The sequence below is a fragment of the Taudactylus pleione genome, unplaced genomic scaffold (genome assembly GCF_031769625.1).
Source record: "Taudactylus pleione unplaced genomic scaffold, aTauple2 ptg000848l, whole genome shotgun sequence".
Lineage (NCBI taxonomy): Eukaryota > Metazoa > Chordata > Amphibia > Anura > Myobatrachidae > Taudactylus > Taudactylus pleione.
Window position 1 is genome coordinate 1,098,353 of NW_028285250.1, and position 15,050 is coordinate 1,113,402.

Genomic DNA, 15,050 nt, shown 5'->3' on the forward strand with positions numbered 1-15,050 from the left:
GGTGGGCGTGCCGGGGGCGTGCCTCCCTGACGGGGGCGTTCCCACGGGAACGCCTCCCGTCAGAAGCCGGCCCACTGACATCACTAGTGATGTCAGTGGGAGTGATTTTGGCTCTGATAGAGCCAAAATCACTCCGGAGCTTGCGGTTGAAAACCTCAACCGCAGGCTCCGGCTCGCAAATTCGATGGTCGCGATGGTCTCGACCATCGCGACCATCACAATGCACGCTCGTATAGGCTGTGGGTGGTGACCCACAGCTATACGAGCGTCCAGGAGGACACTCCATGAAAATGGAGGCCGGCCCTCATTCAGAGCGTGCGCTCTGCTCAGAGCGTACGGCTCTGAATGAGGGCCTTTGTTTTATATAGAGGTGTGTCTGACACCACAATCTTACCACATCAGCCGGAGAGGAGCCTTAATGACTACAGCTAGGTACACACTACGTAATAATCGGGTTAATCAGACAATTTTTTGCTGCTCATTCAGAGTGTATACGCAGCAACTTAGCATTCCAAAAGCGGTCGGAGTGGATGATTGTATCTGAACTGCTGCACAACATTTCCCCAAAACGATGAGCTGATATCACAAACATATTCTAGTGTTTATGAGTTCTCGATCATCTGTCAAACATTTCTGCCCATAGTTTATTTAACTACATCACTTTTGTGACGATCTTAGGATAGATAATCAGAATGGAACAATAAATCACTAGTGTGTACACTCGAAATCTGATGTTCTCAAGACTGCTTGACATCTCGGAAAATCATAAACTTGGTCAGATTGTGAGTGAAAGGTGTGTAGCTAGCATAACTCTGTACTGTCCGGGAGCCTGCTGTTCCCACAATGATACTGTATGCTGTGACGTCATATTTGCCTCCATTCTTCGCCTCATAGAATAACACTGTCCCTTCTAACAGGCAGCTATGGCTTCACTTACACAATCCTATGACTGAACAGGTCACTGCTCCTCATGAGACCAGCAAACTCATCTCCAAAAATACTCAGTGCTGATGTCAGCAGCATTCTGGTGGTCTGATTTGAGTTATTTTATCACTGCCGTTAAAAAATTACATACACACAGGAACAGGGGATGAAGATAAATGAAAGACTTGATTGAGACCCGAGTCAAATGTTCAAACAAAGGAAAGTCAACAACTGCAAACTACGACATTGGCCAAACTGTGAGAAGAGCTACGAAAAGCAGAATCAGGTTTATTGCTTCAGACAGATTAATATTACACTGGGAGCAGAAGCAACTCAAAGTTGGAGAGAATGTACTCAGGAATCCTACCTTCCACCTACATGAATGTAATCCCTATGACCTTAACTGCATCAAACACTGACCTGGTTATTAGTCTGTGAAGGCGATGGGTCTGTTGTGGGTAGAGGATAACCAACTTCACTTGACACAGTGGTGCCTTATAAAAGTCTTCATACCCTGGTGCAATTCTTACAGTCTGCTGCCTAAAATTGAAAATGCATAACAGAAGTTTGTTTCACTGATCTACATAAGACATTCTACACTTTCAATGTGAAAGAGCAATTATACAAATAACTTAAAAGTATTTAATGATAAAGTTATCTGATATTTAGGAAAATTCCTTTTGAAAAAAATTACAGCAACGAGCCATTTTGGGGTAACATCCACCAATCTTAAATAACACAATGGTACAATGTTTGTCCATTCTTTTTGTTTGCTAATCAGAAGTGATTGACCGTGGACTCCAATCTTCATGTGTTGGTGCACATGTCAGGGTTTTGACTTTAAATAGACTACATTACAATAACTTATCACTCTGCTGTCACTTTTCCTTTGTGCTTATTGCTAGGGTCCTTTAGGATACTGTTTTCATTCATGATCTTGTCCATCATAAGTCTTATTGTCAAAGGCCTGTACGACTTCCCCAAAGCATCTACAGCGATCAACAACTATGTTTTATTAAGAGATGTGCCTGGACCCCATGTTTTGGCTGTGGATATGGATTCATCTTCATGTTTTGGTTTTGCAAAACCACCCTCAAGTGTTTTGGTTTTGGATTCGGATAAAAATCTACTAAAAATTTATAAAAATCGATAAAAACAGCTAAAATGTCCAAATCCAAAAGCCGAGTTCGGTTTTTGAATCCGAGTTCCCAAGCCGACAATAGATCCATACCGAGAATCAGTTTGAACCGGGTCAAAATTAATCTGAACCTTGACCCAGTTCTACTTGGAACCCCTAAATTCAGGTGCGTTCGAATTTTAGAAATCCGGATCCGCACATCTCTAGTTTTATTGTAGAAGTTGTCGCAGAATGTTGATGCATATGTTTTATGCTATATTGCCATTGAGGATTTCCATTGGGCCTTTTCTTTTATGCAGCATCCTGTATATGTTTCTTTGGACAAGCGATAAGGCGTGAAATCTGGCTGTTCTTCAGTGGTGGCTTCTCCTTGTAACTCTCTCAATTAGGAAAAGTTTATGAAGTAACCCAAAGTGTATCACAATCAGCATTTTCTCCATTCTCCAAGGTCACTGTAATTTATTTAACATAATCCAAGACATTTTCTCATCTTCACCCATGTAAACCTTCCAATCACTTTATCCTGAAGATCTTCGGCTATATTCTTATTTGACACTTTTTGTTCATTTCACACAACAGATACATGTTTGATCCAGTAATTTCAGTGTACTCATGGCTGCTAAGGGGCATAGCTAGGTCCAATGTAATTGATTAACTGCCATGTTATAATAATTATTGTTGCTGAGCTAATTAAGGTTGGCAATGGCAAGAAGAAAACGTGCATAAATTTGTTTTTATTCTTAATTGGCAATTTAAAAGTTGTATAATTGTTATATCACCTTGAAAGTGTAGAGAATGTAGTATAGATCAGCAAAACAAAATCCTGCTTTTATGCATTATTTATACCCTTTCTACCTTGATAGATACAGAGCTTTAATTCCAATTCCAATATTGGCCTTGGTAAATACTGTGACCACCTACTGTAACACTATAGGGATAACTGGTTTATGAAGCTAAAATTAAACAAATACAACGGTACATGAAAATATGTTTAGGCATAATAATTAGAGATGTGCGCCGACCCCCTTGTTTTGGTTTTGGATCTCGATTCAACTTCGTGTTTTAGTTTAAGTTTTGCAAATCCACCCTCAAGTGTTTTGGTTTTGGATAAAAATCGATAAAAAACAACCAAAATTATCAAATCGAAAACCCGAGTTCGGTTTTTAAATCCGAGTTCCGAACTGGCAACAGATCCGAACCGGGTCACAAAAAGGAATCCAAACCTTGACCCAGTTCTATTTGGAACCCCTAAATTCGGGTGTGTTCGGATTTCAGAAATCCAGACCCGCACATCTCTAATAATAATAATAGTGCTAAATAAAATTAAAAAATAATTTATTCCCCACAAGTGCCGGTAAATATTACAGGTATGTCCTCATCCACCTATCCTTTTTGCGCAATATGTCGCGAGACGCATGGCGCAGCTTAGAACTTAGATGCTCTGCCACTTAATTTAGCATCTTATTCGCATTGCAGCCACACACAAAGTCGCTTATAGTGTCCTAGGCCTTTAGGATCCCTATTTTTTTCGCAGAGGAATTGGTATAAAGTTTGTCACATTGGTGATGTGAAATAAGACACATACTTTGCGATAAAGTGTGTGGCAGGAGAAATGGTGATGCTTTGTTCCGTGATTCACCAAACAGGGCAATTTGGCGCGATTTGAGGATAGGTTTATATGGACACATCTGTAATGCCAGTATAAATATGCATACAAAGTGAGTTATGTGATCACTTTACCTTAACAGTGTTGCGATCGTTAATGAGGATTTGTTCTTCGTTGATGTAAAAGTAAACAGGCGATATAACAGTTAAGTTTGGGGACGACCACTTGTCAAAGTTGATAATTAGCTGGAAGGATATATCTGGCAGCTTTTGGCAAATTGTAGACAATACAAAGGCACAGTTTGCCGGAAAGCGGAGAAAAGCCCCATCAAAGGTCCTAAAGACGCCGCCTCCTGCGGCAATGCAGTAGGAGCTCTTCTTGCTGAAGCAGCCGCGTACCCCATTTCGTAGTGCGCACTCTTCGTCCGACTTACAGTGTCTTGGGTCACACTGGATGAGATTCCTGCCAAAGCAGCGGCAACGCCTGGTGCAATCACTGTTCCAGAACAATTGCTTGGGCTGCAGGCAAAAAGACCAGAAAATAAAGTGAAATACTCTTATTTAATGAAATTGTAGATACAAATAACCAAAAGCAAGATGGCTGCACGAGCTACGCTTCATTCCACAGTCTTACCTCGCCAGCGTGGAACCTAGCATTACTGATTACTGATCTGCAGCTGTTAGTGTTTCATTTACTCCACTTGCAAATCTGTGCTGCTGTTAATATTCTAATGTTATATAAGTTAAATAATCAACAAGAAACACTCATAAGTATAAGGTGTATAACCAGCACTGCTGCTAATAGTGGATATATCTCATTAGTTGACATACCAGGATGTGTGAGGCATGGTGTTGTGTGTCGTGTCATCCCAGCTACAGTGACACTATTGCCCATGCAATGCGTCATCAATCCCCAAGACCACGAATTACACTGTGGATGTTGACGGAATACGGGAGACTGGTCTACTATGTAAGGACTTGGGGAGCTCCCTGCAATTCGGGAGTCTCCCTGATATTCTGGGAGAGTAGACAAGTATGACTGGGGCGCAAAGGTAGAAGGCCACAGAATAACCTAATTGACCATGTGACTAACAGTCTCTGCTAAACCCTGTCCCAAAAGAACCAAACTCTGAGCCAGGAGAAATATTAACCATGGTATATATGTAATGTAAACCATACTGACCCACAGTGTTTAGGTAAACCATACTGACCCACAGGGCTTAGGTAAACCATACTGACCCACAGTACTTAGGTAAACCATACTGACCCACAGTACTTAGGTAAACCACACTGACCCATAGTGCTTCGGTAAACCATACTGACCCACAGTACTTAGTTAAACCATACTGACCCACAGTGCTTAGGTAAACCATACTGACCCACAGTACTTAGTTAAACCATATTGACCCACAGTATTTAGGTAAACCATACTGACCCACAGTACTTAGTTAAACCATACTGACCCACAGTACTTAGGTAAACCACACTGACCCATAGTGCTTCGGTAAACCATACTGACCCACAGTGGTTAGGTAAACCACACTGACCCATAGTGCTTCGGTAAACCATACTGACCCACAGTACTTAGTTAAACCATACTGACCCACAGTGCTTAGGTAAACCATACTGACCCACAGTATTTAGGTAAACCATACTGACCCACAGTACTTAGTTAAACCATACTGACCCACAGTACTTAGGTAAACCACACTGACCCATAGTGCTTCGGTAAACCATACTGACCCACAGTGGTTAGGTAAACCATACTGACCCACAGTGCTTAGGTAAACCATACTGACCCAGAGTACTTAGTTAAACCATACTGACCCACAGTACTTAGGTAAACCATACTGACCCACAGTACTTAGTTAAACCATACTGACCCACAGTACTTAGGTAAACCATACTAACCCACACTAGTTAGGTAAACCATACTGACCCACAGTGGTTAGGTAAACCATACTGACCCACAGTGCTTAGGTAAACCATACTGACCCAGAGTACTTAGTTAAACCATACTGACCCACAGTACTTAGGTAAACCATACTGACCCACAGTACTTAGTTAAACCATACTGACCCACAGTACTTAGGTAAACCATACTAACCCACACTAGTTAGGTAAACCATACTGACCCACAGTACTTAGGTAAACCATACTGACCCACAGTAAGGGCCAGCGCTACCACTAGGCAAGCTTAGGCAGCTACCTAGGGGCGCCGGCCACTAGAGGGCGCTTCTGAGTTTGCTTTACTACGGAGGGTGCAGGGGGTACGGTTGCTATGGGGCCCGATGGCTTAAGGGGCCTGCCTGCCCGGCGATCGCACCCCCTGCACCCTCCATTTGCCTGGCGCCCACTGAGATTGTGTTACCAGAGGGCTCCTGGCTCCTTCTCTCCCTCCCCAGCGGCAGCCGGAGCTCACTCAGGAGCTCCGGCTTCTGGGTCCCGCAGGGCACAATGGGAGTGACGTCATGATGTCACTCCCGTAGTTCCGAGGAACGGGCGCCGGGGACAGACGTCAGCAGGCACTGGAGCAGGGTTTAAGGTAGGGATGTGCAGGCTCGGTTCTACTCGGTTCCGTTCGTTTTTTTTTCCCGAATCTTATTGGGTTTCAGCTGTCACGAGTTTTGGATAGCCAATAAGATTCGGTAAAAAAAAACCGAACGGAACCGAGTAGAACCGAGCCTGCACATCCCTAGTTTAAGGTAAGTATTTTTTGTGTGTGTGTGTGTGTGCGTGCGCGGGGGGGGGGGCTTACTACAGGGGGCACTGCAGTGGCCTTACTACTGGGGGCATCATATGGGGGCACTATTGGGAGCATTGCTACTGGGGGCACTACAGGGGCCCTTACTACTGGAGGCACTTCAAAGGGCATTACTACTGAGGCACTGCAGGGAGCTTTATTACTGGGGGCACTGTGAGAGGATTACTATTGGGGACACTACAAGGGCATTACTACTGGGGGCACTGCAGGGAGCATTACTACTGGGGGCACTACAAGGGCATTACTACTGGGGGCACTGCAGGGAGCATTATTACTGGGGGCACTGCAGGGAGCATTACTATTGGTGGCACTACAAGAGCATTACTTCTGGGGGCACTACAAGGGCATTACAACTGGGGGCACTGCAGGAGGAATCATCCCTTTAATTCGGGTCATGTGAATAATATTAGGGTGCTGTGTATGTGTCTGTGAGCTGGGCGGAGGGTTTGGGGGAAAACGGGCGGCATTTTGAACCTTTCCCTAGGGTGCCCTGAAACCTTGCACCAGCCCTGCCCACAGCACTTAGGTAAACCATACTGACCCATGGTACTAAGAGCAACGTTAACTCTACATACAGCACTGAGCAGAAAGAACTGTGATGAGGGGTGGTGCTAGCAATAGGCTGGCGTAACCACTACAGCCACTGAAGGTAGATTCAGGCCCTACATATCCTTTTCCTACTATTGTGTGATTTAATATATTAACAGAATAAATACAGAACATTTCCCATGACTATTATATATTTGTATGGTCTCACAGTGATCACTGACTACAATCAGAGCTGCTCTCAGGCTGCCACAGACGTCTAATTCAAAACAAATGGCTTCTGTTCTTACCTCATAGTATTTTCCGTCAGCATAGCAGCCACAGTTGTGAGGCAGGATGCAGCTTTTTCCATTCAGCACATAGCCAGGGTCACACTGGCAGCCCTCCACACAGTAATGGTTACAGTCGCTCTTCAGTCGTATGGCAGCACAGCGAGGCTGACACACGCTAACACAGCTCTCATAGTGACTGTAAGGAGGACAGGTGACATCTGCAAGTTACACAGACAACAGGTTACACAATGTACAGTGTAAGACAAGACTGATTAAGGTGTTATGATACTACAGCACTGCCCCAAATTAATTACTACAATATGAGGATCATATAAAAAGTATTTTGCAAGACAAGATAAAAGTAAAGAAGTAACAGGTACAAATGGGAGAGTTGAAAGTGCTTTGATTTAACTTTGCAGTTTACCCCCATGACCAGGTTACTACACCACACAGGGGACCTGATTCAGACCCACCCGCAAGATGCCATCGCTCGCTGGCAAAAAGGGTGTATGTACGCCGACTGTGTGTTAGTGAGCTACGGCAAAGTGCGCTCGCAAGTGTCTGAAGATGCCCCCTTGCCACTCGCAACACACGTCATCTCAGGGAAATGTATGATTAATCAGGACCATCATGAGCCATCGGAGCCGCTCGCAGACCTTGGGGTTGCCTTTCCCCGCCGCAAGCAGAGCGATCAGTGCGGGCTGAAATACATACAGGTGACGTGTACAATGACGCTACTTTGCTTATTATGCACACTGTTTAAATGGCGTTTTGGTGGGCAGACACGCCTGCGTTCGCAACACCACTCCCCCGTTCACATGCAGCTTCCCCAGTTACCACCCACAAACGGCGCTATCTGTCACTCAATGCAGCGACCTGAGAGTGGCTTACGAGCAACCAAAAACAGATCGCAACAAATGGCTTGCGCAGGCGCACTGCGAATTATACGCATGCGCAGATGGGCAAAAATCGCTCACAGCAAGCGATCGCGCCTTAGCGAGCGGGTCTGAATCAGGTCCAGTATGCGATACACAACACCAAAAGGGGGGAATTTAATTCAGTGCAATAAGTCGCTGCAATATTTGGCTGTAAACATCACCGTCAGGGCCGTAACTAGGGTAGTGCAACCAGTGCCATGGCACAGGGCACCACAGGGCAGGGGGCGCTGTTTTGCCTGTCAATTTTCTGTTTATTATCATTCTCACTTGTAGCTTCCTCTTCTTTTATCCCCAGCATCTCCTGGCCTCCCCTATCTCTTCCCTGGCCCTTCCCCATGAGGTCATGGCCATTTTTGAGGTGCATTATGTCCCTATTTGAAAAACAGGGGGGCGCCAATGCTCTCTCTGGCACAGGGCACCAAAAAGTCTAGTTACGGCTCTGATCACCTTATATAGCTAGACATGGCTACTTTTTAGCAAAGTTTCTGCCTGATCCAGATGTATTTCCCAGCCATTGTGCTGAATATAATTGCTCCATAAAAGTCTCCTGGGGCAAGAGCCAGGGCATAAGTGCTAACGTGTGCTGCTTTATCATTTTATAAATGATCTATTTGCACTGCTGACATCATGCTTAACAAATGCAAATCAAGTAAGTAAATGATAAGAGAACTGCGCTTTTCAATGACAAAGTTAAATGCATTTTTTTTTATATAACATCAAAACAGCTGTATGTAATTGTAGATAGTCTACAATACATTCCATAATAAATCTAAACTCTGTGAAAAAAAAGGCAGCGGATTAGCATGGTAAGCAACCAAGTGAATAGATCAATAATATAACCCAACTAAGGCGCTGCCACAGGAGAATTGGGGGCGGCTATTAAGGGACTCAGGAGGGTGGTCAACCTCCTAGCTCCAGGCTTAAGTAAATATAAAAAGTATGAAATGAACAACTGTGATGAAAATTAGAACAAAATACTTAATGGCATACGGCTTTATAGAAAAAAAGGTACATTTAATAAACACTTAAAAAAAAAAAAGAACAGCATAGTACACAATAAGGAATTACATATGAAAAAAATAAAATATAAACCATAAAATTGATGGACATGATTGATCTATTAAATAGGCAATTGCAAAGGACCACTAGGACCCAGTAGTTGGACTGTGTATAGCAGTAGGGAAATCAGTTGCTAATAGAGTATGGGTATATTCAATTAGCACCGATGTTTTTTTTAGGCAGATAAAACGGCACTTACTGCATTTTTTTATACCTTTTGACAATTCAATTAAAGCCTGTTTTATCCACCCGAAAAAATACCTGTTTTCGGGCGAATACACATAGGATCTGTGATTGGTTTACGGACCTATGTGTTTTCACCGCCTGCTTCCTGATAACAGGGTCATTATCAGGGAATTTTTTCGGAATCTGCAGAGTTCCTGAAACAAGATAAAAATCCCTAATAAGGGCTGCCGCTGCCCTCCGGGGATAAATTAGCCGTGGTACATTACAGCCTCTTAATATTGAAGCAATATAATATACTGATTGTTGAAATTAATTTATATTACCATCCAGATATTGTCCAGTATTAGCAGATTGAACATTACTAGCTAGATAAGGTAGTACGTAAGTCTATACAGTCTGTTTAATAAAGAAACAAGAAAAAGTATCCTAGCGCTTAAATACAACACTGAACATATATCTATTACAAACATTGTCCCCGGATGGACTTAATGAAGCTCTTGAATTTATAGATTGATCATTTGGCTGGGCTGGCGGCTATCGTCCGCCATCCACACATACTGTCTGGTTGGTGGATGGCGCACAATGTCCGCCATCCCGGCCTTTAGTTTTTAGTTATAATTTACACACACTCTCACTCACTCTCTCTTTTTTACTTCCTTTTTGTTTTGTCCTGTTTGTCCGATCCATTTGGATTCTATAATGTGTTATTAAACAAATGTATAAATAAACTAACTATTTAACTACTATGTAACCAGTATTTGCTTCTACTCTTCTGGCAATCTTTGTTTTCCTGTTAATATATTATTGGAAGCTGAGAGAGACCTATATAGCATTAGACAATTTAGTGTACATCATTACACAAATTCTTTATAGTGTTGTCTAAGTCCTGTGTTTCTCTGGATTTCTGTGTATTATTATTTTTACTTTTATTCTCATTCATTTTTGTGCTATTATGTCATCAGCACAATTTAATATATACTTAATATATATTGAATATAACCAGTGTCTGCTGTTAGTAATTTATTTATGTGTATATTTTGAATATGTATGGTTGATTATCTTTTGTTTTTATTTTTGGTTTTATATTTTATATTTTATATTTTTTATTTTATTTTTGGTTTCATTTTGGTTATAGTTTTCCAATGGAATCAAGGTCACGTCCTTAGACTTTAGTTCTATTTATTAGTTTTTCCTTTCATATCTATACCCATGCATATATGCATGAATATATGGATATTTATGTAGATATAGAATTACACTTGGGTATCATAGTACTCTCTATGCATACACATTAAATATTTTTCTTTATTATTTTAGATTCCTAATTTGTTGGTATGTAGGTTTTTATCTATCCTCAATTTCCTATTTATCTTTATGTATAGATTATTAGTTCTTTTTACATCCATGCAAGCAATCAAATGAAACCAATATTGTGCTTTGTCTATATGTGTATTTATTTCATGTTGGTCATCAGGTGTTACTAAATGAAAAGCAGTAGAGAACACTGTGATTGGCTATCTATGGCTACCAATTTGAGAGTGATTGGACTCATTGTGGCTCCTATTTAAGATGGAGGATTTGATAAGGACATTTAGCTTGAAAAAGTCCCCGGAACGGGACGAAACGCGTTGCTGTCCTTATCTATTCAAAGTGCCTTGTCCTGCAACTTGTTTTTTGCCAAGTGCTGTCAGTGTCCGCAGTGCCTGATTCCGGTTTACAGTGTTTAATTCCGGCGCGAGGAGAATCCACAAGTCACGGCCGCGCTCACTCCTACCTGGATCTCCTCTCAGCGTTCATTTGGCCCTGACTCCGACAGGTATCCAGACTGTGTAGCCGGACGGAAACCCACCGCACCAGATCTCCGGGACAACGTGCCCCTGTACATTCCGACTTGGTCAGCTATACACTGTTCAGCCGGTGAGACATTATTCTTTCTCCCTGCAATTGATTGGGATCTCTGGAACTGGCTAGTATAATTCACTGTGTGCCCGACGGGGTTAACACTACTAGCACTCAAGCCATTTATTGCTATACAAGCTCCAGATTCTTCCATCATTGTGGATATTTCAATTGACACACTGTTTGCAGAAAAGTGTTACTTTATTTCAAACTATGGATTAATTAACCAAGTGTATCCAAACATCCTTCACATGCTAATTTGGAACTTTTCCATGCAGGAATCGTCTATTCTGATCCTTATCCAGTACTACTCTTATTGTTATGTGTATATGTGCTAGTTATATATTTTTTTATCGTTGATTTTTTGTCATTTATATGTTCATTCTGTAATATGTTTCTATTCCTATTTTTATTACTGTATATCCTTTGCATATTTTTGCCTAAATTAAATTTCCAATATATTTCTATTTATATTCATATTTTTATTAATTTCTTACCAGCGCGGTGTGTGTGTTTTTATATTTGCCCACTGTTTAATAAAGAAGCCTTGCATCTGATTCTAGCTAATGGAAGTTAAGTGGAGCTCTGCAACAAAATGGTCCAGATGACATGTGAGCCAACGATAAGGTGCAGACAATAGTGTTATTGACCTTATCTTTGGACCACATGCCGTCCTTTATGGTTTTGACCTTCCACTTGCACTTTGGTGGTGAAGCACACTTGCCAACTCTCCTGGTATGGCCGGGAGAGTCTCACATCTAGTGGTTGCCTCCCGACAGAGTTGGCCAGTCTCCTGCTGCTGCCCACTTCCCAACTGAAAGTTGGATGAGCCTTGATGAAAAGTCACAGCTCGAAACGCGTCGTTACTGCAAGCTACCTGCTACTTGCATCCAGAGGTGGAGCCTTTCAGAGTAGACACACATAGCAAAATATGATTTTGCTCTGTTTGCAAACCCACACTGAACGTCATCATCCATCCTACGGGGGCCTATATGATCCCACTTATTCTTGCTCCATTAGAGCTCAGTTTTATTTGCATCTTGTCACAAGGTTAATACCGTTGCTCCTTTTTGGGGCTTATTATGTTGTTTCTATATCTACAGTATATATGCACTTAATGTCAATATTTTGGGGGGCTTTTTTAACATACTGTAGGCTCATTGTGAGCTAATTATTTGTTGCTTCAATTCAAATGCATTGCACCTAATGTTTTTATTATCTTTGAACATGTGCTAATTGTGAGTAATTATTTTGTATACTAAATAACCAGCTTTACATTACAATTATCGCTCATTTGTCTTAATTAAGGATATATGTATTACCAATAACAAGATTACACTATATTATATACAGTATATTTTCCTCTCTATGTTGAAAAATTAATCCTGCTTATGAGTGAAATCATCTTTTAATTGAAGAATATTTATTCTATTCTGTTATTTTTCCAACCCCATACCCAATATTAGCACCTAGGACTCTACACCATCATTTTCTTTACATCCACTATGAAATAAAATATTTCAAATATTATAAAAGTTGCTTCTTTGTCTTGAAAAAGTTCCTTCTACAAATGTAATGAATAGCATGATTCGAGTGATGTCATACTTTAATAAGTGATGTCATAAAGTTGAGACTTACAGCAAGATGTGTAGTTTCTCCAACCGGTGACGGCAATTCCTTGAGTTTGGCATGTACTTGCATAGTTCTGTAGCCAGCTACAAGCCGTCTGCACAGCTCCTCCATCAATGCATGAGTCAAAGAGGCAGTTTTTGAAGAAAAATCTGGGATTGACCTTACTATGGCACTTGGAAAACACACTATTTCTGTTGGGAATGAAGCTGCAAAGCTGCTGTGCCTTCCAGAAACCATCCACTTTTGTACAGGTCGGACATCTGTCTCCGCAGCCAACTTGACAAAATGCATCTCTCTTCACCCAGCTATGGCCAAACTCATTGACATTCATACTTATAAAGCCACCAGAGGTCTGTAGGTCATCCTCCATATTTCCATTGTACCTCCCGCACAGGCCGTATGTGCTGTTTTGCAAGTAGCGTGGAATTGTCACAGACAGGAACGTCTTCCAGTCATATACAACCTTTAGGCCAAACTCCGTTTCAATGACAATGTGAAAACCAAAGGCAAAAATATTCACTTTCCCGTGACTCAACTTCAGAGGCAAGTACAGTCTTTCATTATTTACCTGACAAAAGAAGAAAATATGACATGTTGGATGGCATCACACAGGTTGTAACTTGTCATGACTTGTGTATAGGAAGAAAGATAAAGTATTTGCTAAGGTTCTAAAAAAAAATGTTTTGAGTGTAAAATTGAAAGTACCTATTCAGTTAGCCTATTGCCAAGACAGCTATTAATTAGTTCTACAAGGAATAATATGGTCAGAAGTGTCAGAATGTTCAGATGTGATTCTTTACAACCAGCTGGCTTGCATAAAAACAGCACAGGCTTAGGAATGTAGTCGCCATCCAGGCGCTCAGAATACAGGCGCTAGAATACCATCAGCAGTCAGAATCCTGATCGCGGGCATACCGACAGTAAGTATTAATGTTAGAGAGAAGGATAGGTTTAGGGTTAGGGTTAAGCACTAGGGGGAGGGTTAGGGTTAGGCTACTGGGGGGGAAAGGCAGGGGCGTATCTATAATAGTGTAGGGTGTGCGGGAAACACGGGAACCTGGGTCCAGGGGGGCCCCGCACCGCACACCATGCTCCCATTATATTACTTACCTCTCCAGAGTCCCATGTGGTGTGGGGTCCGGTGCTGTAAAACGATTGGAAAAAGGCCGTGGCGGCCATTTTCCCATCGTTTGCGCATGCGCAGTACAGGGAAAATGGCCACCATGGCCATTTTCCCAGTGACCTGTGCATACATTATAGACTCTGGGCACACTCTAGTGCCCAGAGTCTACAACTCCGGTGCTGGCCGCGCACAGCTCAGTGCGCTGCCGGCCGGAGAGGAGGGGGCCCGTGTCAGAGACTGCACACGGGCCCCCTCCTCTCTAGAAATGCCCCTGGGGAAAGGTTAGGGTTAGGCTGCGTGAAAGGTGGGTTAGGGTTAGCGGTTAGGATTAGGCTACTTACGTTCAGGTGTCGGGATTCTGACTGTCGGTATGCCGCTATCGGTATTCTGACTGCCGGGATCCCGTACCCAACCCCATGTTATACAGTGCTTTGTCTTTGCTTACAAAACTTGCATTATAAATAAGGTGACACATTATACTGTATATACTACTAATATATTGTTATCTACTTTTTTTGTGTGGAGAACATACCTGGTGGTAAGGGAAGATGATGTTATGATGGGAGTTTGTATGAAGATGGATCACTGAACTATGGGTCTGATTGAGAGATGGATGCAGTAGTACAGTAGCAGCGTCTTTGGACGCAGCTACTGAGCTAAAATATGCTAATGCTGTAAGAGGTGTTTTGTGCAAAAAGGCGCCCCATGCTGACTTCGGCAATCCGGTGCTGCGTCCGACGATGCCGTACGGGGTCACTTGCGAGAACCTCGGCCATCTGAATAACCATAAGGCTACTTTGGATGGCCGAGCTATTCACGTTTCCGGGGACAGCAAATCTGCATCTAAAGATGCAGACACTGTTCTCGGCACTCCCAGAAAATGGTGCCGTCACACCCCTGCTATTGGGAACGCAGCCCAGCTCTGGCCCGTCCCTGTACAGCCAGCGCATGTCAGTCATGCTGC

General features: G+C 42.5%; 1 protein-coding gene across 1 annotated transcript in view; it reads right to left on the bottom strand.

The window, feature by feature from the left end:
- The window catches only part of TECTA (tectorin alpha), a 141,496-nt gene that overhangs the window by 43,334 nt on the left and 83,112 nt on the right, over window positions 1-15,050 (bottom strand). Inside the window, exons 12-14 of the mRNA XM_088458722.1 lie at window positions 12,970-13,531; window positions 7,268-7,467; window positions 3,803-4,186 (exon numbers count right to left, since the gene is read on the bottom strand). Coding sequence (XP_088314848.1) covers window positions 3,803-4,186; window positions 7,268-7,467; window positions 12,970-13,531 — 1,146 coding nt within the window. The remainder of the gene's footprint in view (window positions 1-3,802; window positions 4,187-7,267; window positions 7,468-12,969; window positions 13,532-15,050) is intronic.